This window comes from Tupaia chinensis, unplaced genomic scaffold, assembly GCF_000334495.1.
Source record: "Tupaia chinensis unplaced genomic scaffold, TupChi_1.0 Scaffold000350_1, whole genome shotgun sequence".
In the NCBI taxonomy this organism is placed as follows: domain Eukaryota; kingdom Metazoa; phylum Chordata; class Mammalia; order Scandentia; family Tupaiidae; genus Tupaia; species Tupaia belangeri.
The window spans coordinates 6914146-6939718 of NW_006159844.1; the positions used below are offsets into that span (position 1 = coordinate 6914146).

A 25573-nucleotide genomic window follows, 5' to 3' on the forward strand; every position below is an offset into this window, starting at 1 on the left:
CACAGACTCTGCTGCATCTTCCTTCACTCTAAATTTCTATTTTGATTCATTTGAGTAGTCTCAAACCATTTAGTTCTCCCTTCTACTCAGAAAAACTTCTAGTAGGAATTTCCTCCTTAAATATGTATATGTATGTATATACTTCTTGGAGTATATACATGATACTTCTTGGAGATTAGTTACCTTCTGAATATACCTAGGTACTTCAAGAAGCCATCCTATTGGAACTATAGAAAAGTCCAGTGAGCTGAGATGTGGTAGGTGTGGTTAGGCTCATGTGGGCACTGAAGAAACATACCATTTCCACCTCTAGGACCTGGAAATCTCTGTGTTACAAATTACCAACTCTGATAACATAATTTAATGCAAAGAGGGATATAGTAAGGTTTCAACACTAATCAGTAAAATACCAAATTCAAAGTTGGGTGATGTCAGCGCTAGATACCTTATCTTTTTTTTTTTTTTTTTGAGAGAGGTTTTTGCTATAGGGCGTGTGCACTTGCCAGACAGACAGAGAGAGACAGAGAGACAGAAAGCGAGAAATAACCTCCCAAGGGGGATGGCCACACTGTAATCCCTTCTCCTCCATTCTCCTCTCAGGATCTTGTGCATGCATGCACATGTGCCCGGCATGAGTTTTAAGCCACTGGGTCCAGGACGCGAACCGCAGTTGACTACATGGGAGTCCAGCGACATAGCCATTACACTAACTGCTAGTTCCCTAGATAGCTAATCTTAACATTAACCAAATGAGTGGTAATGTGAGACTGGAGCCCTAAGAGGTCCATTATGCCTGTCAGGTCTATTTTGCAGCCTAATCATGTTAACCAGTATTCCTGGCCAGTTCCATGCAACCCTTTCTCCTGAGGCAACCCATAGATCCCACCATGATGGTAACTTCCAGTTACCTTCTCTTATTTTACATATTTTCTGCCTCATCAGAAAGAAAATGGGTAATCTGAAGGCTTCTATTAAAAAGTTTCTCTTCACAAAAATAAATGCAGCAAGAACAGAAATAAAATGAGAAAAAGATAAATTCCTAGAGATGAACATAAGCTAAGCTGTTATCTTCTGAAATGCTAAATTCTAGATTTTACAGTTATCATCCAATAAAGATAATAATTAGGTATTCACAGTCCAGTTTACAGAATATTTTCACTCATATTATCTTACATTAATCTCATAACAAATCTCTGATGTTTCAGAAGAAGTACTGTTATTCCTTTTAAACAGACCCAGACAGGCTAAATGAGCTCCCCAAGGTCAAAAACATGTCAAGTGACAAAACCAGGTCTAAAATTGACTTTGGTTGAGTCTAAAGCCAGGACTGCATACCTTCTACCAAGTAATTCAAATTGTCATTAACCTTATTTTTTATATTAGTCATTATAGATGAAAAAAAAGCTATTTAAGGCACCAGCAGGTGGTATAGTGGTTGAGCTGCTGGACTCCCACATGGCCAACTGGTTTGATTCTTGCACCTGGCAGTTTGCTTTCTCATTTTCCTCTTCTCTCTGGTCAAATTAAAAAAATAATAATAAAAATAAATAAATAATTATTTTATTTATTTATTTTTTATAGAGAGATTTTTGCTATAGAGCACATGTGCTAACTGGAGAGATGGAAAGCGACAGAGAGACAGAAAGTGAGACATCACCCCCCACACACACACACCTCCCCCAGGAGAAATGGCCATTCTGCAATCCCTTCTCCTCCATTCTCCTCTCAGGGTCTTGGGCACGCATGCACACATGCCCAACATAAGTTTAAGTCACCAGGTCTGGGACTTGAACCATGGTCGACTATGTGGACATCCAGTGATGTAACCATTACACCATCTGCTGGTCTTGTAATAAATCATTTTTTTAAAAAGTTACTTATAAATATCTGTACTGATGATTACTTTCAGCCTTCAATTAGTTTTTGTTTGGTAGTGCTATGGGGCTATAACTAATACCTGAGTTTAATATAACAGAGAGAGTTTAGATTTCATAATTTTTGTGAATAAGTTTTGTGCAAAAACTGTTAATAGTCCATTTTCATGCAACTCACCAAACAGCCCTATATTAACTTGATTAATCACTAGTATGCTTACTGAATTGTCTAGTTATGTTAGAAAGACATGTTACCATACTTCTTTTTGTCCATAGGCTAATTTTATATTTCCTCCCTGACTTTTAAAAACAGAGTTATTTATTTAATTCCATATATTATTATTATTATTTTTAATTTGATCAGAGAGAGAGAGAGAAAGAGAAAAAGAGAAAATAAGCCTCCAGGTTCGGGACTCAAACTGAAGTTAGCCATGTGGGAGTCCAGTGCCTTTAACTACCATGCCACATGCTGACCAACCCCTTTTTATCAAAAGAATTATTTTATTTTACTTTATTTATTTTAATTTGACCAGAGAGGGACAAAGTGAGAGAGGGAGAGAGGGAGAGAAGTGAGGAAAGCAAGCTGCCAGGCCTGGGACTCAAACTGCAGTAGGCCAGTGGGAGTTCAGCACTCTTAACTGCCATGCCACCTGTTGGCCCTCTCCCTGACTCTTAGAAGATAACCTAAATAGTTCTTGACGTTTACTCGAGTTTCAGTCCTCTTTTTTTAAAAACAATTTTAATTTTGCCTGAGGGCATGTATGTTTGCTGGAGACAGAAAGAATAAAAGACAAAGTACCCCTTGTGAGGGATGATCATGCTATAATCTCTAATCCTCCTTTTTTCCCTCCTTTGGGGATTTTAGACATGCATACACATGTGCCTGGAGTGTTTCTCAAGCGAATGGATCTGGGACTTGAACAACATAGTTGGCCATGTGGGATCCCGCCACCTAAACTACCACACTGCTGGCTGGCCCTCAGTCCTCTTAATAATTCTTTTTTAGTTGCTGGAAGGCATATGCACACTCCTGTCTCCGTAAGAGAAAGAGAGAGAAAAAGCAACCCCTTAATGGGGCATGGTCATGCCTCAATCAACTTTCCTCCATTTCTCCTTCCTGTCAAGATTTTGGGCAAATACACATACATGCACTGCTGGTGTATTTGTCAAACCACTGGCATTAAGATCTGAACAGCAGTCAGCCACATGAGATCTGGCAACCAACACACAGTGCTCAACCACTGTTCTATAGGGCTGGCCTAGACCTCTTTTTTAATTTTGATTTTCTAAATGACATGTTAAAATTCTAGTATGACCACTGAAAATAACAGATTGAACTGAATTTGTGGTCAGGTGCCGTGGAATATGGGTCGACCAACAGAAAGTATGGAAACAAGTTCTTCTCCATGAATGGGGCTAAAGTTAATTCACATTTTTTTTTCAAAATTCATTATTATCTCTCACTTATTTTTTTGAAAGGAATTTAAGGTAAGACATTGAAGCTGTTCCTTGTGATACCAACTGTCTTCTCCTTCATGCTGTGTCTAGATAGGCCGGGAAGATGCTGGGAAGGGTGATGATGTAACTTCCAATAACTCTGTCAATAACAAGTAACACATCAGCCAATTTCCCTTGCCGCTGAAAGTGTTCACTCTGGGCCTGGAACTCTGCTTATTTTGTCCAGGGCCCACCCCCTACAACAGACCTTGGCTTCTCCATTTCTTAGCTCTCACTTCTCGATCCATGGTCTCTTTATGGCAGTTACCCCACATTACTCCAAATAGACCAATGAGAAATGTACATGCTTCAAAGAGGCTTCCAATGCAGCCCAATCTCACAATAGTCCAACACCCATCTATAATCCTTTCAGGTCTACAGTTCTATGAGTTTAAAGAGGGAAAGGGAGGTGACTATAGGAAAGAATCCGAGAAGAATTTCTGGTATTTATTCTTGAGGACAAAAAAGGATAGTGAAGATGCTTCGCTATTCTCTAAGATAGATTATGTGTTTGCACCTCTGTCTTTTAAAAAAATTAATTTATTTATTATTACTTGTTAGTTTGACCAAAGAGAGACAGAGAGAGAGAGAAAGCAAGAAAGCAAGCCGCCAGGTTCAGGACTTGAACTACAGTTGAACATGTCTAATCCTCCTTTTTTCCCTCCTTTGGGGATTTTAGACATGCATACACATGTGCCTGGAGTGTTTCTCAAGCGAATGGATCTGGGACTTGAACAACATAGTTGGCCATGTGGGATCCCGCCACCTAAACTACCACACTGCTGGCTGGCCCTCAGTCCTCTTAATAATTCTTTTTTAGTTGCTGGAAGGCATATGCACACTCCTGTCTCCGTAAGAGAAAGAGAGAGAAAAAGCAACCCCTTAATGGGGCATGGTCATGCCTCAATCAACTTTCCTCCATTTCTCCTTCCTGTCAAGATTTTGGGCAAATACACATACATGCACTGCTGGTGTATTTGTCAAACCACTGGCATTAAGATCTGAACAGCAGTCAGCCACATGAGATCTGGCAACCAACACACAGTGCTCAACCACTGTTCTATAGGGCTGGCCTAGACCTCTTTTTTAATTTTGATTTTCTAAATGACATGTTAAAATTCTAGTATGACCACTGAAAATAACAGATTGAACTGAATTTGTGGTCAGGTGCCGTGGAATATGGGTCGACCAACAGAAAGTATGGAAACAAGTTCTTCTCCATGAATGGGGCTAAAGTTAATTCACATTTTTTTTTCAAAATTCATTATTATCTCTCACTTATTTTTTTGAAAGGAATTTAAGGTAAGACATTGAAGCTGTTCCTTGTGATACCAACTGTCTTCTCCTTCATGCTGTGTCTAGATAGGCCGGGAAGATGCTGGGAAGGGTGATGATGTAACTTCCAATAACTCTGTCAATAACAAGTAACACATCAGCCAATTTCCCTTGCCGCTGAAAGTGTTCACTCTGGGCCTGGAACTCTGCTTATTTTGTCCAGGGCCCACCCCCTACAACAGACCTTGGCTTCTCCATTTCTTAGCTCTCACTTCTCGATCCATGGTCTCTTTATGGCAGTTACCCCACATTACTCCAAATAGACCAATGAGAAATGTACATGCTTCAAAGAGGCTTCCAATGCAGCCCAATCTCACAATAGTCCAACACCCATCTATAATCCTTTCAGGTCTACAGTTCTATGAGTTTAAAGAGGGAAAGGGAGGTGACTATAGGAAAGAATCCGAGAAGAATTTCTGGTATTTATTCTTGAGGACAAAAAAGGATAGTGAAGATGCTTCGCTATTCTCTAAGATAGATTATGTGTTTGCACCTCTGTCTTTTAAAAAAATTAATTTATTTATTATTACTTGTTAGTTTGACCAAAGAGAGACAGAGAGAGAGAGAAAGCAAGAAAGCAAGCCGCCAGGTTCAGGACTTGAACTACAGTTGAACATGTGGGAATCCAGCTCCTTAACCACCATACCACAAGCTGCCCCTCCCCCCACCTTTGTCTTTTTGAAATACAGTGGATGGGGATGAGAACACAGACCCCAAGACTGTCATGAAATATTGTCTGCTCACATTCCATTGAAGCCATGTCCTCCCTATGCCCACCCTGTCACCTTGGAGCCAGTACCTGAACTCCCCACGCCTCCCCAGCATTCTGTGAAAATGAGGTCAGAGAGGAGTGGAAGCTGAGGGGAGAATGAAGTGAGGAGGACTTCTTTGGTCTCCCTAGTAGCTGAAATGTGTCTTAAATGTCATCCTTTTCAATATTTCCTTCTCCCCTCTTGCTGCCCAGAGACCTCACTCTATCTCCACTGATATCTGAGATTCCCTATCCCAAACTATTCCATACCCCACCTTGTTCCTTAGTGGTTGATTTTAAAGAATATCAGGAAAATTTCCTCTCATATTAGATGGTTCTTCTTTACTGTAGTGCAGATTTCAGTTGCCTCAGCTTCTGTCATTGACTCTATCCTTTCTCCAGCCACCACCTCAGGCAGCACTTCTGAATGGGTGTTTGTTAAGCATTTATCTCATTGGTTACCTGATTTTCTTAATGGTTTCTGAAATCAACTTCTCCAGGATAGCTACTTTTCCTTCCTACAAATGTATGAACAGAGGATTGTTATACCTCAACCCTTCAGAACCTCATCTGGGCTGAGGGTCTGTTCAGCCCCAGGCACTGGGAACTGAGGAAGGCAGAGCTTGAGGGACAGCTAATAGCTAACTTTTCCCTGAGAAAGAGGAACATTTTTATTTTTGTGCTTCTGTAGCACAGACATCTGCCCAGCTTTTGGGGGGCTAGGAGGACAGATAAGAGGAAACAAGTTTGGGAAGTAACAGATCAGGGAAAAATAAATTACTTCCTTTCCCTAAGAAATGTTCTCCTTGGGTATCTTCCTGTCATAGCTGCTGAAGTCAGATCTAGAAATCTGTAGATTTTTCTAGATATCTATTTTTCCTGCTTTGTAGGGTATTGGCTGCATGATCTGATAAAAGCTAAGACTGAACGAGCCCTACAATTTGTATTCCCATAACCACAAGTGCATTGGCCACTTCTCCTCCTCCTCTTTTCCTCCCCGCTTTGGCTCTGGAAGGTTCATTACTTACAGTTACTGCAGGATCAATCTGACCTGGCCAAAATCAGTGATGGAATTTATAGCATAATAAATGCTCTGTGCACAAATGCAGTTACACATGAAAGGGTTGGGAATGTTCTTTTGAGCATTTCTTCTACAGTGTGGAGTATACTTTTTTTTCTTTTCTTTTCTTTTTTTTTACTTTATCAATTTAACAGAATCATCTTAAGCATATTTTGAGGAGTATAATCCTGACAGCTACAGAGATTTTTCCCCGAGGCAGGTATTGTAGAAAAACAATATTATTGATAAAAATCTTAGCATATTGGAACTTGGAAGGGAAACTAAATGCATCTTTTTCATTCTTCACACCAGTCCTTTGGAGCTCCATTTTCTTAACCTTTCATTGCATCCCAGTGTCTCTTCTGAATTTTTATTTTTGTAAAAGTGTTTTAACACTTCTCAGAGCACGCTAATGAACTGTTCTTTAAGAAGAACCAGCCGTCCCAAAAGTTGGCTTTGAGAGGCAGGCAGAATTTGAAGTGCACTCAAAAGATAATGCACAGATTGGTATATCAATGATTTTTCTTTTTAAAAATCTGCAAGTTAAAAGATTACAGTGGTACCAGGCCCATTTTTCTTGCTAAGTGCCCATATTATGGGTGAATCCTGTTTTACAGCATTCTGATACATGGAGAGTTGAACTTGAGCGTGAAATGTTGAAAAAAAAAATCAGAAAGACAGATGGCAGGCCGTCCTCCCCAAAACTCAATTTCATATTATGCATGTGATTGCTAATAGGCAAGCACTAAAAAACAATTTTCCTTGACGGAGAAAGGCTGATAAATTGTCAACATAAAGTTAGACTGTGGTTGCTCCAGTGATCGAAAGCTCGTCTGTGAGTTTGGTCCCATCAAAGTCGGCTTCTTACAACCGTATCAAAATTTATGAATGCATATGTCTATAAAGTGACTGAAAACAACCCATAATGCATGTTTGTTTATTGTGCACCAGCTCTATGTCGCTGTAGTACATGCAAAGAAACCAAACATACACCCAAACCCATTTTTGTCCGGCACTCTTTGTAGCCTCTGCATATGGTAATGAATAAGAGCCAAAAGCCAACTGGGATGTGATTTCTCCTTTTATTCTGAGAGCTGATTTAAACAAAATGATCTATTCTTAAATGGCTTGTGTACACTTTGAGAGTGTACTCCACAGGGTTATATTAGCTTTGTGGCGATAGAAATAGATGCATTTGAGAGCAATTGAGAACATTGATTATCTGGAGGAGAAAAGATGTTTGAGAAAGTAAAGTAAATAAAATCTAGCAGATAAAACGTAACTCAGCTAATGATCTGCAACACAAAGCCCCCAAGTTTCATATTATCTTTGATAGAAAGATAAAACCTATGCAAACACTGCAAAAATAGGGAAAGTTGAAAATGTTGGATATGTTGGAAGTTTGAAAAGTTTATGTTCTGAAGAAAGGGAGAAAGGGTGAAAATCTGTTCATTTTGAAGACCCAGTAGCCATATACTGTATTTGATCTTTAAAAGAGATCACATATAAGGCCTGCAGGTGGTATAGTGGTTATGATGCTGGACTCCCACATGGCTGATCATGGTTCAAGTCTTGGACCTGATAGCTTGAAAATCTCACTGGGCACATTTGAATGTGTGTCCAAAATCCCAAGAGGAGACTGGAGGAGAAGGTTATGGTCATTCCCCACTTGGGGATAGTGATTTCTCACTTTTCCTCTTTCTGTCTCTGGGAGTACATGTACCCTGTAACAAAAACCAGAAAAAAAAATCATATATAACATTGAATTATGCAAGGTATAAAACTCAGACTGTGTGTCATCAGTTACCGTTCATTTAAGAACAGCTGCTTAATTCTAAATGAGTTGTGATGGATATGACATGCACAGATCTTACTGGAACAAAGGGGCTGAGGTACTTGGATAACGATGTTTACAAAAGCTGTTGTAATTCATAGGAAGACTGAATAGTCAAGGGAAATTAGAAGTAAAGGTACTGGAGAACAAATAATTTTGTCTTTTTAAAAAGTGTGTTTAGGGAACCAGCAGTTAGCGTAATGGCTATGTTGCTGGACTCCCACGTAGTCGACCGCGGTTCGCGTCCCAGACCCAGTGGCTTAAAACTCACACCGGGCACTTGTGCGTGCGTGCCCAAGATCCCAAGAGGAGAATGGAGGAGAAGGGATTGCGGCGTGACCATCCCCCCTGGGGAGTGATTTCTCGCTTTCTGTCTCTCTGTCTCTCTCTGTCTGTCTGGCGAGTGCATGCGCCCTATAGCAAAAACCTCTCCAAAAAAAAAAAAAAGTGTGTATAATTTTACATGAATGGGAGAGAGACAGAGAAAGCTAGAGAGACAGCACTCCCAATAAGTTATTGATACTGTGATTCACCTCCAACTCGTCCTGAATGATAGGCATAAATGTGACCAGTATACTCAGGTATCTGGATACAAATCTAGAACCTTCTCACGTGGGTCTGCCTTACAGAGTATCACATTTTACCTGTTGTTGCAAAACAAATACCTTATCTAACAAGAAAGAAAAGTAATCTTTAAAGCCAGAGTTTTACTAAATGACATATCTAAGGAAAATCTTAGGCTGCCTGAAATGTAGGTTGTTTATGTTGTGCCATTACAGAGACATCCCTAAGAATCCAAATACCTAATGAGGCATAGACCCAATGCTCAGGTGATTCACAGAGTCTATGTGATATTTTCTATTTCTGATTCATTTGGCAATTCAAGATATCAATGCACATGAATTTTAGTGTTTTTATTTCCCCTTGAGTTACCGGTTTTTAGGAAGATCATATTCCTCCTCTCAAAATGTTTATTTACATGAGCAATCGGGGGGAAGGGGGAGCCCCTGGTTTCATGTTGGCAAAATAGTGAAAGGAAAAATAAACAGAAAATTTAAAAAGCCATTAGCCAATGATTTATTTACACCTACATACTATTTTCTCACCAAATACATGATAAAAAATCATTGTGGTCGCCTTGTTAGAAAATCATGCTCTTTTTCTTATAATGGATGCAAGACATTTTGCACATAAAACATTCTTAAACTTCATCTTTGTTACCCCAATATTGATTAGTCCACGGGGCAAGTACTGCACCAAATGAAGGCGCCTGTCTTGACTACATTTGCTGAGTCAGCTTATATGTCTTTGCTCCTGGTTCCCTTAAGCACCAGATTTCTTTCTACTTCGTGCACATAATGCCTTCATCTCTTTGCTGATACTATTCCCTCTGTGTCAAGTTCCCTTCCCTAATATCTCCACAGGGTGAGGCTATCGTTTAAGAGTTGGCTAAAGTGATTCCCTTTGAGTTCTTCTCCCATTCTACTAGACAGAATTTTTTATTTATTTATTTTTTTTGTGAGAGGTTTTCGCTATAGGGCGCGTGCGCTCGCCAGACAGACAGAGACAGAGAGACAGAAAGCGAGAAATCACCCTCCAGGGGGGATGGACACACTGCAATCCCTTCTCCTCCATTCTCCTCTCGGGATCTTGGGCACGCACACACACGCGCCCGGCATGAGTTTTAAGCCACCGGGTCCGGGATGGAAACCGTGGTTGACTACACGGGAGTCCTTGGACATAGCCATTACCGTAACTGCTGGTCTCCTAGAATTATTTACTTCATCCCACTGTCTTTGGAATAAACCTCTAGTATAGCACACAACACCTTATCTCATAATCATGTCTTTGCCTAAGTCTAGACTCTACTCTCCAGACCAAGGACTTGGTTTTATCCATCTCTGTCTTCCTAGTGTGTAATACACTACAGGTACACAATCAATATTGACTGCATGATTGAGTGAAATCAATTCTTAAATACTTTGAACAAAAGGTGATGTTGAAGAATGAAAATTATAGGTCATTCTTGGTTACACTGGGTTTCTCTATTGTTTTCAGGCTATTATAAATGGATAAAGATGGTTTTCAAAAAGTTTCTGCAACATCCATACACAGCTTTGGGGAAAAACTATATTCTGAAACTCTAGTTGGAACGATTAAGATTAGTTATTTTAGATCAGTCTGGAAGGAACTGAAGTGATAAGCTCTAGGGTTAGCATATGCCTTGTTCAGCTTTCTTTAAAGGCATGGGGAGTAATAAAGCTTTCCATTTTATCTTTAGTGAAATAATACCGCTGAAATATCACCTCATTTTTGATGTCAGTGATGATTTCTTCTTCCCTCCATGATGTCAAAAGGGAATGATTATTATTAGAATGACAGATTACTAATGATGCTATAAAAGAGAGCGAGAGCGAGAGAAAGAGAGAGAGAGGGAGAGAGAGAGAGAGGGAGAGGGAGAGGGGAAGGAAGTCATTATAACCCCAAACATCCAGCATAGTCTTTTCTGACTGAGCCTACTGTTTGGTACTTAGAACAGAGTCACTCTGTGATATCACAGCTGTGTGAAAATTATTCCAGGCAGGAAGTAAATCAAGAGCAGGTGCCTATGAATTTTCACTAGCAGTGTGTCATACTATTAAAGTTTTTAGGACTAGATGGCATGATTAGGAGGTGTGATTTATGAATGCAAAAGGGAAAATATTCTCTGGGGGCTAAAATGTCTCATAGGCTCTTGTGGCAGACCTTCACTGATACTTTCCCCAAGAAAAGCCTTTGTATGGGAAGAAAAACTGGACAAGGGGCCTATCCATGCTTAGTAGTCTGTCAGCCCTGTACGGGACAGTGACAGTATGGCTTGTTGGTTCTGGGCTTCAGTTCTTCATTTACCTGGTGAGTGCCTTATTGTCAATCGGCACATAGTTTTGGGTTCTAATTCACCCTGGTTGCCCAGCAGGACTTTCTGAGTGTTTGAAAACCTGGAGGTGCTGGACAATTCCATTTTTGTGTCCTACAGGTCAAACCCACAGAGTTTAATGTTCCTCCGCTATGCCAAAGTACTTGGCATCTGGCTACTATGGATCCATGGGTAAACTGCATGCTAAAATCTTTCCAGTGGAAAGAGAAGATGATAGTTACAATAACATAGCAAATCAAGAATAAGAAGGTTTTTTTTTTTTTTTATATTTCCATGGTATCTTTGTTTGAGAAGTTTGACATCTATAATATTGTTAATTATACTCATCATTAAAGAGCATTTACCAAGGACTCCATTGCCTGGGGCTTTTCCAGGCAAGTTAAGTTTCAGGCCCCTTGACCTGAAAACCTAACAATCATTTTGCATAACAGCAGGCAAAGATGTTCATTTATAAGCTAATTGTAAAAAAATTAAAGGGGGAGATAAATAAATTTAATAAGAACATGATTCTGTATATTATTAGGCATAAAAAGAGGGGTGAGGTTAAAGCAAGGAAAAGAAATTTTCCCCTTGTTGTGGAATAAGGCAAGGGAGTATTTCTTTCAAATCAATATTTTATTTTTGTCTCAATTAAGGATCTAGACTTATTTCTCATATTCTGGGTGGTTTTAATCCATCATTGTCTCTCCAAGCACAAAGTACAAAAGTTTCACTGGGCCCTTCTTAAGAATGATAAAATCCTTCCCAAACCTCTTCCCTCTTGCAACATAGATTTGGTTAAATGTTTCCTGGAATATTTCAGGATATCAGGAATATGTCAAACTAGCATTGGTCATCGGATGGCCTTTGTCATAAACTCCAGGTAGCCTTTACCTTCACTCATCCCAGGAATGAGGGGCTGCTGCTGAGTAGGCAGATTCTCTATTTTACCTAGAAAGTCCCAAAGGGGTCACAGTCATAGTATATACAGTGGAGCTTAAGGGGGTGTAATCTCAACCCTAGTGAACATTTATGGCAAGTAATATTGTTTTGTTTTTATCAAGGAACTAGGAACTCATAATATTCAGGCCGCTTGTCCAATGTCACAGAGCAAGTAAGGAGTGAAGCGCTGGTAGTGGGGTGAAATTTTTCTGACTCTCACCACCAGGTGTGCCCCTAGTAAGCCACTCTGTTTTCATGACTTCTACAAGGAATCATGAGTTTGAAGGACATTTGACAAGGGGCTGTTGAGGACTGTTAAATATATTCAGAACTACCAAGTAATAATCAAGTGTCTCTTGATTGTGCTTCCAGAGCTCTAGCCACTAGAATTGGGTACAAGTGGGGTACAAGTTAAGTACACGTTGATTTTTAAAAAATGGAATATGATAGCATAAAAATATGTCATAGACTGTGTCTACCACTAGTGCAGCCTTTTTTAAAAGGAAAAAAAAAACTCAATTTCTCACATTATCAGGGCTTGAAAATGGAAAAAAAAAAATATATATATATATATATATTTCCATTAGCTGCATATTCTTATTTCTAAATTTCCTTTAAAGGAACTGGAAGGCTGACCCAAGGAAGGAATATATTCTGTCCTTAGTATGAACTATGTCCAATTATAAATTCGTTAATTTTTTATAAAGCCAAAATTTATTGAATTTCTACTGTGTGCCTGACAATGTTCTGGGAGCTCAATTTATATTGTAATGTGGGAGAAAGACTATGTACAAATAAATACATAAAATGGTGTCAGGTTGTGTTAAGTGCAATGAAGAACAATAAGTCAGTGGGATAAAGCAGATGATGAGGTTCAGTGGGTACACTTGAGCTGTTTTAGGTGAGCAGGCGAGGAAAGTGATGTTTAAGTAGGCATTTGAGTGGAATACAGTTGTTGCCCATGGGAATACTCAGAGTTAGAGGCAAGTGTGAAGGCCCTGGTAAAGGAGGTGTAAATGCTGCAATGAGCTGAATGACGACTTCCATCGTTGTTTCTGTAGACAACTACCAACTATGAGCCACAAAGTGATGTTTCCAACAGGACAATTTGTAGATATCCCATGCCCAGTGGTAGCTTTCACTTGGATATTACTAGAGTGGGTGAGAACTGATTACACAGAGGATTCTTCTGTTTCAGTAAGTCTCAGTACTCAAAGCACTTTGCCAGAAGGCTATTCTTTTATTTTGAAGGTGGAGATCATGAGGAGGGGCATTGATAGACAAGTGGGAAAGATCTGATTAGTTCCTTGTCTCCGGGAAAGTCAGTACATGAAAAGATAAGAACTCCAGAACCCCAGCTCTTTTCAATAGAATCTGCTTGGGAATGCTGCAGAGTACCTCTAAGATGCAGCCATGTTCAGGCCACAGTGGTAGTGTGCCTTGTCTGGAGAGTCTAATCTGTGGTATGCAGATGCTCTAACCAAACTGTCCTTGGGGGCTACATGGTGCCTAGAAACTCCATTTAGTGCAGAGAATGATAGCATCAAATTGGGCCTGCCCCTACTTCATTTCTGACATTAAAGGGCTCTCTATTAGCTTTGCCATAATGCTAAATCAGTTCCAAAGAAATTGGTATGTGTTGCTTTACTTAAAGGGAAAGATGGCATATTTCAGTCATGTTTTGTCCCTTACAAATCAAATAAATATTCAGGACACTTAAGAAATTCCCAGAAATAAGTACTTAGAAGAAAGCACTTATTATTTCATAGCTCAGCTAATTCCAAGAGATAATCTGAAATATTATCAATGAATTACTCCTTTCCATGGCTACACATGTAGAGGCACAGAAGTTAAGGTTCTGGGTAGGATAGATTCACCTTTATGAACCTCATATTATAAGTTCTATGTACATTAAACTTCACATACTGGCATTATGTCATCTGCCTACTATGGGCCAGGCATTGTGGTAAATAAGCTCTCTGCCTGCATTATGCCCCTTTTTTTCACCATGTGTTATGGTGAAGGTTCTACTGATATTCACACTTAACAAAACACCCACTTACAAAGACACATATGCTTAAAGAAGTTCAGCAATTTACTTAAAGTCATAGAGCCAGGAATGCATGGCTAAATCCAAATTTTTGGCTATCTGGCTTCATACCCTCTGTGCTTACTCACTCTTCAGTAGAGTAGTTTTGTAATAATAAGGGTAAATGGAGTATCTGGAAACACTTGCAATTTGTAAAGAGTTAAGTAACTGCTACTTCAGATCACCAATCAAGAGATTACTTAGGGAAACAGAAAATGTGGGCCTCTGCAGCTGCTGTTAGAATGTTGAAAGGTGTTAGACCTCGAAAAAAAAAAAACAGAACTATGTTCTGTTCACTTTTCAGTTTTCCCCTTCTATCTCTCTCTTGCTCTTTTTGAGAGAGATTTTTGCTATAGGGTGCGTGCACTTGCCAGGGAAGACAAAGAAAGCCCAGAAATCATTCCTCAAGAGGCATGACCATGTTGCAATCCCTTCTCCTCCATTTTCCTCTTGGGATCTTAGGCAACCATGTACATGTACCCAGCGTGAGTTTTTAAGCTGTCGGGTCTAGGACTTGAACTGTGATTCACTATACGGGAGTCCAGTGATGTAACCATTACGCAATCTGCTGGTCCCTTCTTCTCTTTTAAAAACTCATAATAGAGCATGTGCTTGTACATGAGAGAGGCAGAAAGAGATGACACCTTTCCACAAGATCCTGTCATGTCATTATCCCCTTTTTCTAGTCCTTCAGCTCATAGTACCTTGGGCACTCACGTGTGTGCCTAGCATATTTCAGGCTGATGAGGCCAGGATTCTAATGACAGTTGCCATATGGGATCTGGCTTCTCTTGAGCAGCGCATTACCACTGTACCATGGAGCCAGCCTAACTTTTTAGCTCTTAAGACTTTTCTCAAACTAATTTTAATGGGCCAAAATATCAGAATGTTGATAGTTATACTGGGTTTTTGAAAAAGTCATGATGCATTTTTGCATAGAAAAACATAGAAAAAAAGTATGTTATGACTTCAACAACCTAATGTGAACGAGTCTGTTAGACTGAGATTGTTACAGTGACATTAATGAAAATTCTGTAGGGCATTAGTTAGAATTCATTGTATATAGAAAAAGTTGTTAATTTTTGCAATTATATCATTTTTAAGTGATCATTACTTCTGTTATTCTTACCTAACAAAGGCTGAGAAAATCAACCTGAAAAACAGAGCATTAGTCGAAGAATGAATGCTGTTTCCTCTCCTACCTGCTTTCTAAAATCTGTATAATGAAAAATGAAATACCCGTAAGTTAGCACCATAGTTGGGCTATATAGCCACTGCATTTACAGACACTTCACAGACATAATCACATGGCTAGTGATTATCCTCTAGTTGGTAAAATAGCTAGCTGATTAGTCCCGGCAGAAATGACATATCCCAAGCTAGAACTATTGTCATGCCTTGGTAATGGGAAATAAATTTTTTAAGATCAGAAACAATGTCAGCTGTATTTAAAATGACACTGGAAACCACGTTGTAATGGACAATTGTGCAGAGGTGAGTAGAGACTAAAAGGAGATAATAGGATTTTAAAAATTTGATTTTATTGGTTCTCTCCTCTATTTGCATTTTTCATCAGGATAACCTCTGCCTGTAAGTTATACCCTGGAAAATTTTTCTCCTTCAATTTATTTGGGGTGTCTGGGTTGATTGAAAGGCAATAAACGCATAGCCTTAGAAAGCCTGAATGGGTTGACAGACTTTTTGGTCTCTCTGAAAATTCATCTATTGATTTGACAAGACAGTTACATTTTGTGCAGCTTGGAATACTGTAGTCATCATTTCAAGACAACACAAAGCTGAAGCAAAGGCTTCAGGAGACACACTGATATGTCTGGACACCTGGAACATCTCCAAATTGCAGACTGGAAGAAACATTAGATGGCATCTAGCCTGTCCACACTTGTCTGGGAGGAACAGAGACTCCTAACTGATGGGTGTAGTGTGTGCTCTTAGAAATCTCCAGGGGAGGACCACACCACATCACTCCCTACAGCGTTGAGCAGACCTCCCAGTTAAACTTCTGCTATGACCAAAATTCACTACTGGCAGTTATTCTTTAACACTTTACGTATTCTTTGCAATCTATGAAAAATCAAATCATGAAGTTGTGCAAGAAGGCAAGATATTGACCAATATTATTACAATTTTCAGAAAGAAAAAATCTCAAAATGTTAATCTCCAGAAAACAAATTCTTGAAAGATGAATAATAGAAAGTAAAAGGTGCTCACCAGAGATCAACATGAAGTCATATTGAATAAGTGACACTCATGAAACTTTATTCATGTTTTCTGAAAGGAATCCTCAACCGATGGCTAAAGGGGACATTAGGGATGTAGTATGTTTTGATTTTAGTAAGACATTGATAAAGAGTCACAATATCTTTGCAGGCAAGATGGAAAAATATGAACCAGATAATTTCAAAATTATTTCAGTTAAAAGTATTCCATGGCTGCATCTAAAAGACACAGATGTCGACTAACCAGGCTTCTTGGTGGTATGTCATAAGGCTTGGTACTGCCAATAGCCCTCACTACAGAGCCAGATGGTAGCACATGGTAAATGTGATGCTCTGTAAGGCTGACTCACAGGGGAAAGTCCCAGGCTTGCATCCAGAGACCTCCCTGAGTATAGCAGGCATGCTTGTACCCATCATCGAGGCTGGCTGAGGCTGGGAATGGATTATGATGTCAGGACCCTGCTGGGGATACTGCCTCTCTTGCCTATTGAAGAAATAAACAAAACGAAAGTTTTTAGAATTTTTTTCTGGGGTCAGTCTGTGGCACAGTGGCTAAGGTACTGGACTCACATGCGGTGGACCATGGTTTGAGTCATGGTAACTTGAATTTATGCCAGGTGCATTGTACACATGTACTCAAAATCTTAACAGGAGATTGGAGGATAAGGGATTGCAGCATGGCCATTCCCTGTGAGGGGAGTGATTTCTTGCTTCCTGTCTCTCTCTCCAGTGAGAACACACCTTATAGCATCTCTCAAAAAATGTTTTTTCCATTGTTACCTCAGAAGAAAAGAGAACAGCAATTGAATTCAACCAATATTTATTAACAACTAAGTGCATCATATTGTGCTAGATGCTGAAGGAAGAAAGTAAACTAAGAATGTACCCTGGATCCAATGAAGTATATTGGAAAGTGAAAAGCAACTGAAATAGGTAGATCCTTCTCTCAGTCTTGCCATTTACTATTTAGGTGACCCTTACATATAAGTCAAATCATATTTCTTTGACTCAGTTTTACCTACCTTCCAAAATGGGAAAATAATTAGCCAGAAGAATTACTTGAAGATTTATATAAAATGATACGGAAACATTTCATAAAATGGAAAGAAGATGCTTAGCTGAGCCTGTGTTATCTCACTTGATCCCTAAGAAAGTTCGTTAGGTTATGTACTGTCAGTAGCTTTATTTTACAGGTGAGAAGACAGTAAAGAAAGAGTAAGTAAAATCCAAAAATGCTATTTTAGCCCACAGGAGAAGGGATAATTTTACCTACATGTGTTAAGAAAAATTAAAAAAAAAAAGTGATAATAAGTGGTGCCATTCTGGTGGAGTAAGGGTCTTCCATGAAGAAGTGAGGAAAAAATGCATTTTAGGAAAAGAAAACAGCATGATGGAGCCAAAAGTGTGAATACACAAGCGTGTAGCTGGAGTACCTAAGAGTTAAGAGTTTCAGGAAAGAATCTGCATAGAGGAAAGGTAAGGAGTTGACAGTTGGTTCAGTAGGCATTGCGAATCTCTGCTGACTTAGCCCCAGAGAAATAAGTAATCACCAAGACTTTGGGAGGATATTCCAGAGAGCAGGGTACAGAATAGAACAAAGAATTAATATCTTCTGGAAGAGGGACCAGCAGATGGTATAACGGTTACATCACTGGACGCCCACATAGTCGACCATGATTTGAGCCTTGGACCCAGTGGCCTGAAACTCACGCTGGGCATATGTGTGTGTGTGTGTGTGTGTGTGTGTGTGTGTGTGTGTGCGTGCGCGCGTGCCCACGATCCCAAGAGAATGGAAGAGAAGAGACTGAGGCATGGCCTTCCCCCCTGGGAGGTGATTTCTCACTTTCTGTTTCTCTCTGATGAGCGCTTGTGCCCTATAGCCAAATCTCTCTAAAAACCTTCTGGAAGGTAATTTGGAAATTTCTGATAATAGATATGGAAGAAGGCACTACACCAAAGGATGAGAAACAGAAGCAGATGGATTCAATACTGGCAGTGCATGACAGTGAAAGATGAACAAGAAGGAAAAGAGTATCTTAGTATTATGGACTTTATTAAAAAAATTAAACTGAGTTAAAATTCCAAATAACTAAAAAAATACTGTAAGAATTCCCTTCTAGTTCACGATCATCTTGAGACTTAAAGTGCCCAACTAGTTCAAGAACAAGTTTTCACTTGAGCCTTCAACTTTTAAATTGACCTATGATTTTGACTTTGGGCATTCTAGTCATGTACTATTGTGCACACTTAAGCGAAGGGAAGAAAAGGGAGACCATGTGCCACAGAAAATAACTCTCTTGATTACGTATGTAATTTTTCAGTCTTAGGTATAATATTTCTAAACGTTATTTTCTGAGAAATACTCTTTTTAGAAGATTATCCCTATCTCCATGAGAGGATCAAAATATAAATCTTCCTTTTACCCTTTCCAACCTATGAGTTGATGTATTTTGTCAACAGGGCTTCAATATGTATTAACATCAGATGGATCAATGGGAGGGAGAAATGAGGGAAAAAAGGCTATTGTGATATTGGGGAAATATGTTCTGGAAGATGTTAACTTGGCTTCTTAATAAGTACTAAAACTGCTGTCATATTAAATAGAGTTTTATAAACCAAGATTAGTGGATAAACTTCAAGAGTTTAAGAACCTACTGATGCAAATAAATTTAGCTTGGGAGATGCTCTATAGTTTTTATCAAATCTTTTAATAGATCTGTAACATACAAAAAGAAAAACAATCACTGTTAAAATTATGTGCATGCCTTACTCCACAGAATAGACACAGCTATGAAATTTTTAAAAGTGAACAGAGTTTCTAATTTAAAAGTTTCTAATTTAAAATATATCTATGTTTTTGCTTAGAGAAGGCAAGAGAGTTTTCTTTAGCTAATTAACACTCTCTAATTTCCTGCTTTCATTACTTTATGTTTAGATACAGATATTCTCAAAGTCAGGGTATATCAGCAATCCTGTTAAAGCAGTGAAGTACCAATTATTTTCTCTTTATGATCCTTTATATCATAAGACGGCTGGATAGGATTTCAGAAGTCATCCAGCTCCACACTTAAGTATAGGCAAATCCCTACCCAAATTACCCCAGATGGGGTACTGTGTTATTTTTAAGAATCTTGAGTTCCCCTTCTTCCCTTAGTAATCTGTTTGCATGTGTCCTGGCAGAAACTCCCAGCATTTGAGGATTTTGCTGTTGTGAAGAGTTTGGAGGAGTTCTCAGCGTTATATAAACATGACAGAGATGCTTGCTCTCTGTCTTTGTTTTCCAGTCGAGGCTATTCCACTATGCCATTAGAGTTAGCACATCACAATGTGTGTGGATAAATACTACAGAAATGACAGTGATGCTGGTGGGCATTTAAGAGTAGATTAGAAAACTGAAGTCCCACGCCAGAGGAAAACTATCCTCCAAAAACAGAAGCTAAGGAGGCAACCCAATTAGTCTTCAGTTCTCTAATTTCCCTGATTACATATCTTCTTTTACCCCATGTGCTATACCTAGTAAGTTCCCCCAGACATAGACCTAATCAAGAAGACAGAATAGTGAGGTAATGCAATTTAAATGAGAGCTGTGTTATGCTAAGATATGTGACCAACCATGAGACCTAAACAACAGGGAAGCCCCTGAGGCGGAAAAAGTGGCTAGTCCAGATAACATGCTACTGTGGATTCAAAGCAAATGAGGATGAAAATAGCCCACCCTCAGTTCATAGTTGGGAAACATCATTGGAGAGAGGGCAACCTTCCTGAGGGCTAGGGTGTGGCAAACTAAGTAGCAACAACTTATATTACACTGTACACCTGAGTTAGCAGATGCAAATGGGCATTTCTTTGACTAGAATTTTTGATATGTGATTTATGAGTGAGTAGGAGAGTCCTGGAAAGAAAAGTAAATCTCCCTAACTCTTTGGGGGCAGTGGAGAAATGATAGGCCAGTGCAGTGGGATAGGGTGAGCCACAAAGGGAAGGTCCTGATCAGGCTATTTTTTTTTAAGGCTTTTTTAACCTTAAGGTTGTTTTGTTTTGTTTCTTGTTTCTTCCATGAGTGAGAGAGAGAGAGAGAGGTACCACCCAACAGGGTCTTGATGCTGCAGTCCACCCCCAGCCTCAGCCAGTCCATGCTCACGAGCACATGGATACACAGGGTACTCAGGGAGGCCTGTGGATATGAACCCAGAGCCTTCCCATGAGGGTCAGCAGCAGAGAGTCACATTTTATCACTATGCCACTGGCCAGCCTCAAAGAGATGTCTCTTTAAAAAAATCAGATAAGTGGGACCAGCAGGTGGCGTGGTGGTTAAGGCAGCTGGGCTCCCACATGACTGACAGTGGGTCTAGTCCCGGACCTGGCAGCTTGCTTTCTCACTTTTCTTCTCTCTCTCTCTGGTCAACTTCAAAAAAATGAAATAAAATATTGACATGGAATAAAATAAAATAATTCTAAAAATAAATAAAGTTAAATAAAATAATTCAGACAAGTTAATTTTCATATGTGGATATCCAGTTCATGCTGAGCCCTTCATTGGACTTAATCCTTTAAGCAGTGAAACGGAGGAGTGAAGAGGGCAAACTCTGGAACCCAACTGTGGGATTCAATTCTGTCACTACTTGAGAGATGTATGAATATGGAAAAGCCTTTTGAGTCAGCTCCCTGACCTGGTGGATGAGGGAGCCAGATCAACCAAACATAGATTGAATCCTAGCCTGGTGGCTTGAAAAACACACTGGGTGCTTGTGCTTGTAGACATGGACGAGAAAGCAGTAAGGTGCGACCGTGCCCCACTGGGAGATGCTTTCTTCCTCTCTCACCCCTTCTCCCTGGTGATTAAGCACATGTACCCTGTGGCAATTCAAATTAAAAAAAGAAAGAAGAAAGACCTTTGGCTTATTAAGGCCAGTTTTGCCACCTATGAAATGAGCACAATGATACTGTGTAAAGTTTGAATAATGCCTGGCACAGAGAATGATTTTTAAACAATACTGTTGTGTGGATTAAATATAATAAAAATAAGTATAAAACATTTGGGACAGTGCCTGCCATAGTCAATGTTCATTAATTGGCACTTTTGTTACAGCGATGACTCTAAGTGACAACTATAAATAAAGTGATGGAGAAAGTTAGAAAGGTCCAAATGCCAAGGTCACAGAAAAAAAATGGAGAGAAATGTAGTGACCAGCACTGAGCAAGGCTTAACACGTTGGATCTTTAACTAAGGGATGAGAAAGATGCATACAATGGTAATAAATTAGGAGGAATATTGGGAGTACGGAGAAATTATCATTGCTGCTTCTTTTTATTTGTGTTTATTGTGTGGTGGTGGGGTGATTACCAGTTTTATTGGAATGTTTTATAAGCTGCTAGATTTACTTACTGAGAATGAACAGATAAATAGGGATGTTATTCAGCTGTGTCATGTCATGGGTTCTCATCAGTTCTTCCAGTAACTTTCAGACAAGGTTAATTAATGAGGGACACTCACTGTGGAGGAGGAGGAGGGGAAGAGCTGGATCTGCGGGATGATTTGTCTTACTGCAGGAAAAGCCGAGGAAGCAACTCTTGTTGGGAGCAGTTCTGGGGAGGGCAGTAAGGCTCTGGGTAGACTTTCATGGCATCTTGAGAAAGACTTCCTGACAGATGGTTATGTCAGAGGAGTGTGGTCTCTTTAACCTGATTTGATTTGATGGGATCTGGCACAGCTCCTAAATCTTTTCCAATCTTGGATGTTTAAGGGGGCACTTTTTAATATTCTCAAGGCCCTTTTGATTGCAAAGTATCCTTAATCCTAAACCTAGGTTGCTTCAGAAACATTTTTCTTCCAATTGTTCTTATGGTGGTCCTGCTCAGAAGCGATATGTCCCTTCCTCACAAAGTCCTTCTGTGATTTTCCTGACTAAAGTGGTCTCTTGCCTGTGGCAACCACCTTGTTTTACCTCACTTTATTCTCTGCATAGTGGTATAGCCAAGTGGTTAGGTATATGGCATGTGGAGCCAGACTCCCCAAGTTCAAAACCTAGCTCTGCTCTTTCAACATGTGGTGTTCAGTGTGCTAATTAACCTCTATAGCTTTTGCTCCTTTATCTGTAATATGAACACAGTACAAATACTTTTCTCTAAGATTGTTGTGAGGGCTCATATGTGTAACTATCATGCCCAGGATATTATAATACTCCTGAATGTTAGTTATTATTTTAGACTTCATTACTCTCTGAAATCACGTTTTTTATTTATTTACTCATTAGACTCTGTCTCCCCCTGCTTGAATGTAAACATGATGAAAGCAAGGACTTCTTTTCATTGTTAAGTGCAGGATTTCTGGGAACTAGGATAGATCTCATGGTAGGAGTTCAATAAATCTTTGTTAAATGAATGAATACATATTCTATCAATACTTAAGATATCAAGTCATCCAATTTCAAGTTATGCAGCAAAAGCAGCTTTACCAAGGTGGCTGTATGACAAAATAAATAAATAAATTAATTAATTAATAAAAAAAGAATAAATAAACAATGCAAGCTACTTGGTCTTCTGCCTAGAATAAAACTCTATTTCTCCATGTTACTTTCATACCCATATAGCCGTTTTTTGCAGATCCAATATTTTGTAGAATTTTATAATCTCTAGTTTGTAGTATGATTTTTTAAAAAAAATTAAATGATCTAATTACATTGAATTATATTAAATACTGCTTTTTCAAACTATACCCCATCTTTTCCACCGTCCTTCTCTCCTGGGATATGCCCCCTACAAACCAGTGAACATCGGCAAGGATGAAGAAAGGAAACCCTGTGGCTCCTAAAATCTACAGTGCAAGGAATTTATTTTTCTAGTCTCTAAAGAACAATAATCTCAACATCTGTATCTGTTTATAGAATTCCAACATTGTTAAGGCTACACAGTGAACAACTAATAATCCACAGTGCAGGGGAAATACAAAATGGTCCTATGGATAGGGTCTTTCCTCCTCCTCTATTTGACACACTCCTGTGTAACCTCTGTAGGGTACGGCTTCACTGGTGCACCTGCCCCTTTGCCTCTCCTTTGCTCGCACCCTGTTAAAGGTTAAGGATGCTCTGCGTGTGCCTTTCAGACTGCAGGACAGCTCAGCTAAAGGTCGTTCTTGGAAGGGCCTGCTTCTTACCTTCATTCTTTCTTTCTTTTTTTTTTTTTTTCTGAAGAATTAATGTCAAGGAAAGTGCCTGAGTCTGACTTCTATACCATTGCTAGTCTCCTGATGACTTATCGAAGGTTTCTCAAGCCTGATGATAATGGATGTTACCACCCTTGGATATGTTGTGGTCACCCAAAAGAACTGAGTTTAGAGTCAGAATTTTTAAACTCTCAATTTGTGGATGGCTGTGCTGGCCACACTGATGGTAGCTTCCCTTTCTATTTGCCCTCCCACATGTAATAAATATTGTTCAAGGAAATGGTCAGTATGTTGTAAGATTGATAAGATTCAGGTTGCCAAAGGCATTTCATAAATTTCATAGGTCTTAATTTATGTTGCTATGATAACCAAAACACTGGAATTTCCAGAGAATGGAAGGCTTTTATATCTTTAACCTTAAATGATAACAATGCATATTATGACTCCATACTTGGTCTTTGCTCTTGAGGAACACGTACTCTGTATGCTGGGTATTCTATGTATGCTAAGGTATGAATGAAGATTCATAATTATAATTTCAAAACTAAGGTTTCTAATGTCTAAACTGATTTTCTTAACCACCCATACAAATCTTGGTGTCCAAGATGCTATTAAAATGAACAGGCTCTCTCTCCATAGAGAACAGGAGGAGTTTGAAGGGGGAAGAGAGAAGTGGGACTCTGAAAAGCAGCAGTTCTAGAATATTGATCTTAACTGATATAAATGTGGCTCACCACCACCACCAAAGTAGGTTTCCAGCAGGTGCAGAAGCATTTGGCATATTATTAATCAGTTCTCTTTTTTTTTTTTTTGAGAGATTTTCACTGTAGGGTGCGTGCGCTCGCCAGACAGACAGAGAGAGACATAGAGACAGAAAGCGAGAAATCACCCCCCAGGGGGGATGGTCACGCCGCAATCCCTTCTCCTCCATTCTCCTCTCGGGATCTTGGGCACGCACGCACACGCGCTCGGCGTGAGATTTAAGCCACCGGGTCCGGGACATGAACCGCGGTCGTCTACGTGGGAGTCCAGCGACATAGCCATTACGCTAACTGCTGGTTCCCGTATTAATCAGTTCTTAAAGTAAAGCCACTGGATGGGGGCATTTAGTGCAATCGCATGTCTGAAGTGAAGAGGAGAGGTGTAAAGAAACCCCTACCTTGAGATGGGAAGATGACTAGAAACCCCACAAGCTGCTTAAGATCACATGTGTTAATTATATAGACTTAAAATAGTTGGAAAATACAATGCAAATGACCTACGATTGACCTGAGACAGAAACGTCTCCCCTCTTGGAATCCAGCTTACCTTATATCCCGATGATTTGATGTGCACACCACGTTTGGTCAGAGTAGATTTCATTCGGATGAAAAAGGAACGCTCAAGGGTGTTGTCAGTGGTTAGCAGACTGGGGCTGGTCGACTCCACTGAGGAATACAAAAATACATACACACATGATTTAGATCTCTACACAGCCCCTCACAGCTACTGCTCAGGTGCAATCCTTGAGTTCACTAAAAATAAATGACTGATGGGTGCTAAGAGCATACTAATCAATTTACCTCATTTGGAAAATGTTTACTTTGCAGAAAATAAAAAAGAAAAATTAGTGTATCTGAAGTAACTCTATACCAGATTCTAGCAAGAGCTTTCCAGCCTTTTTTAACTTCCAGCAGAGGCTCCCTAAGTGGGATCTAATCATAAGTAAGTAATTGCAGCCCACTTTGAGGCTTGGCTGATGTGCATAAAACCGCATGAACTGAGGTTAAAAAGAAAGGCCCTGTAGACTTATGGGATCAACCAAGGTACAGGCAGAGACATTTCTGAGAAAGGGTAAAGTAGACTTGCTCTTTTTTCTTTTTCTTTCTTTCCTTTTTTTTTTTTTTTTACCGTGAA

At 39.5% G+C, this 25573-nt stretch overlaps 1 protein-coding gene across 1 annotated transcript in view; it reads right to left on the bottom strand.

The window, feature by feature from the left end:
- Window positions 1-25573, bottom strand: part of NPAS3 (neuronal PAS domain protein 3) — a gene marked incomplete at its 5' end in the record, with an annotated part of 831631 nt that overhangs the window by 50325 nt on the left and 755733 nt on the right. Inside the window, one exon of the mRNA XM_027773383.1 lies at window positions 24986-25104. Within this exon, the coding sequence (XP_027629184.1) occupies window positions 24986-25104 (119 nt within the window). The remainder of the gene's footprint in view (window positions 1-24985; window positions 25105-25573) is intronic.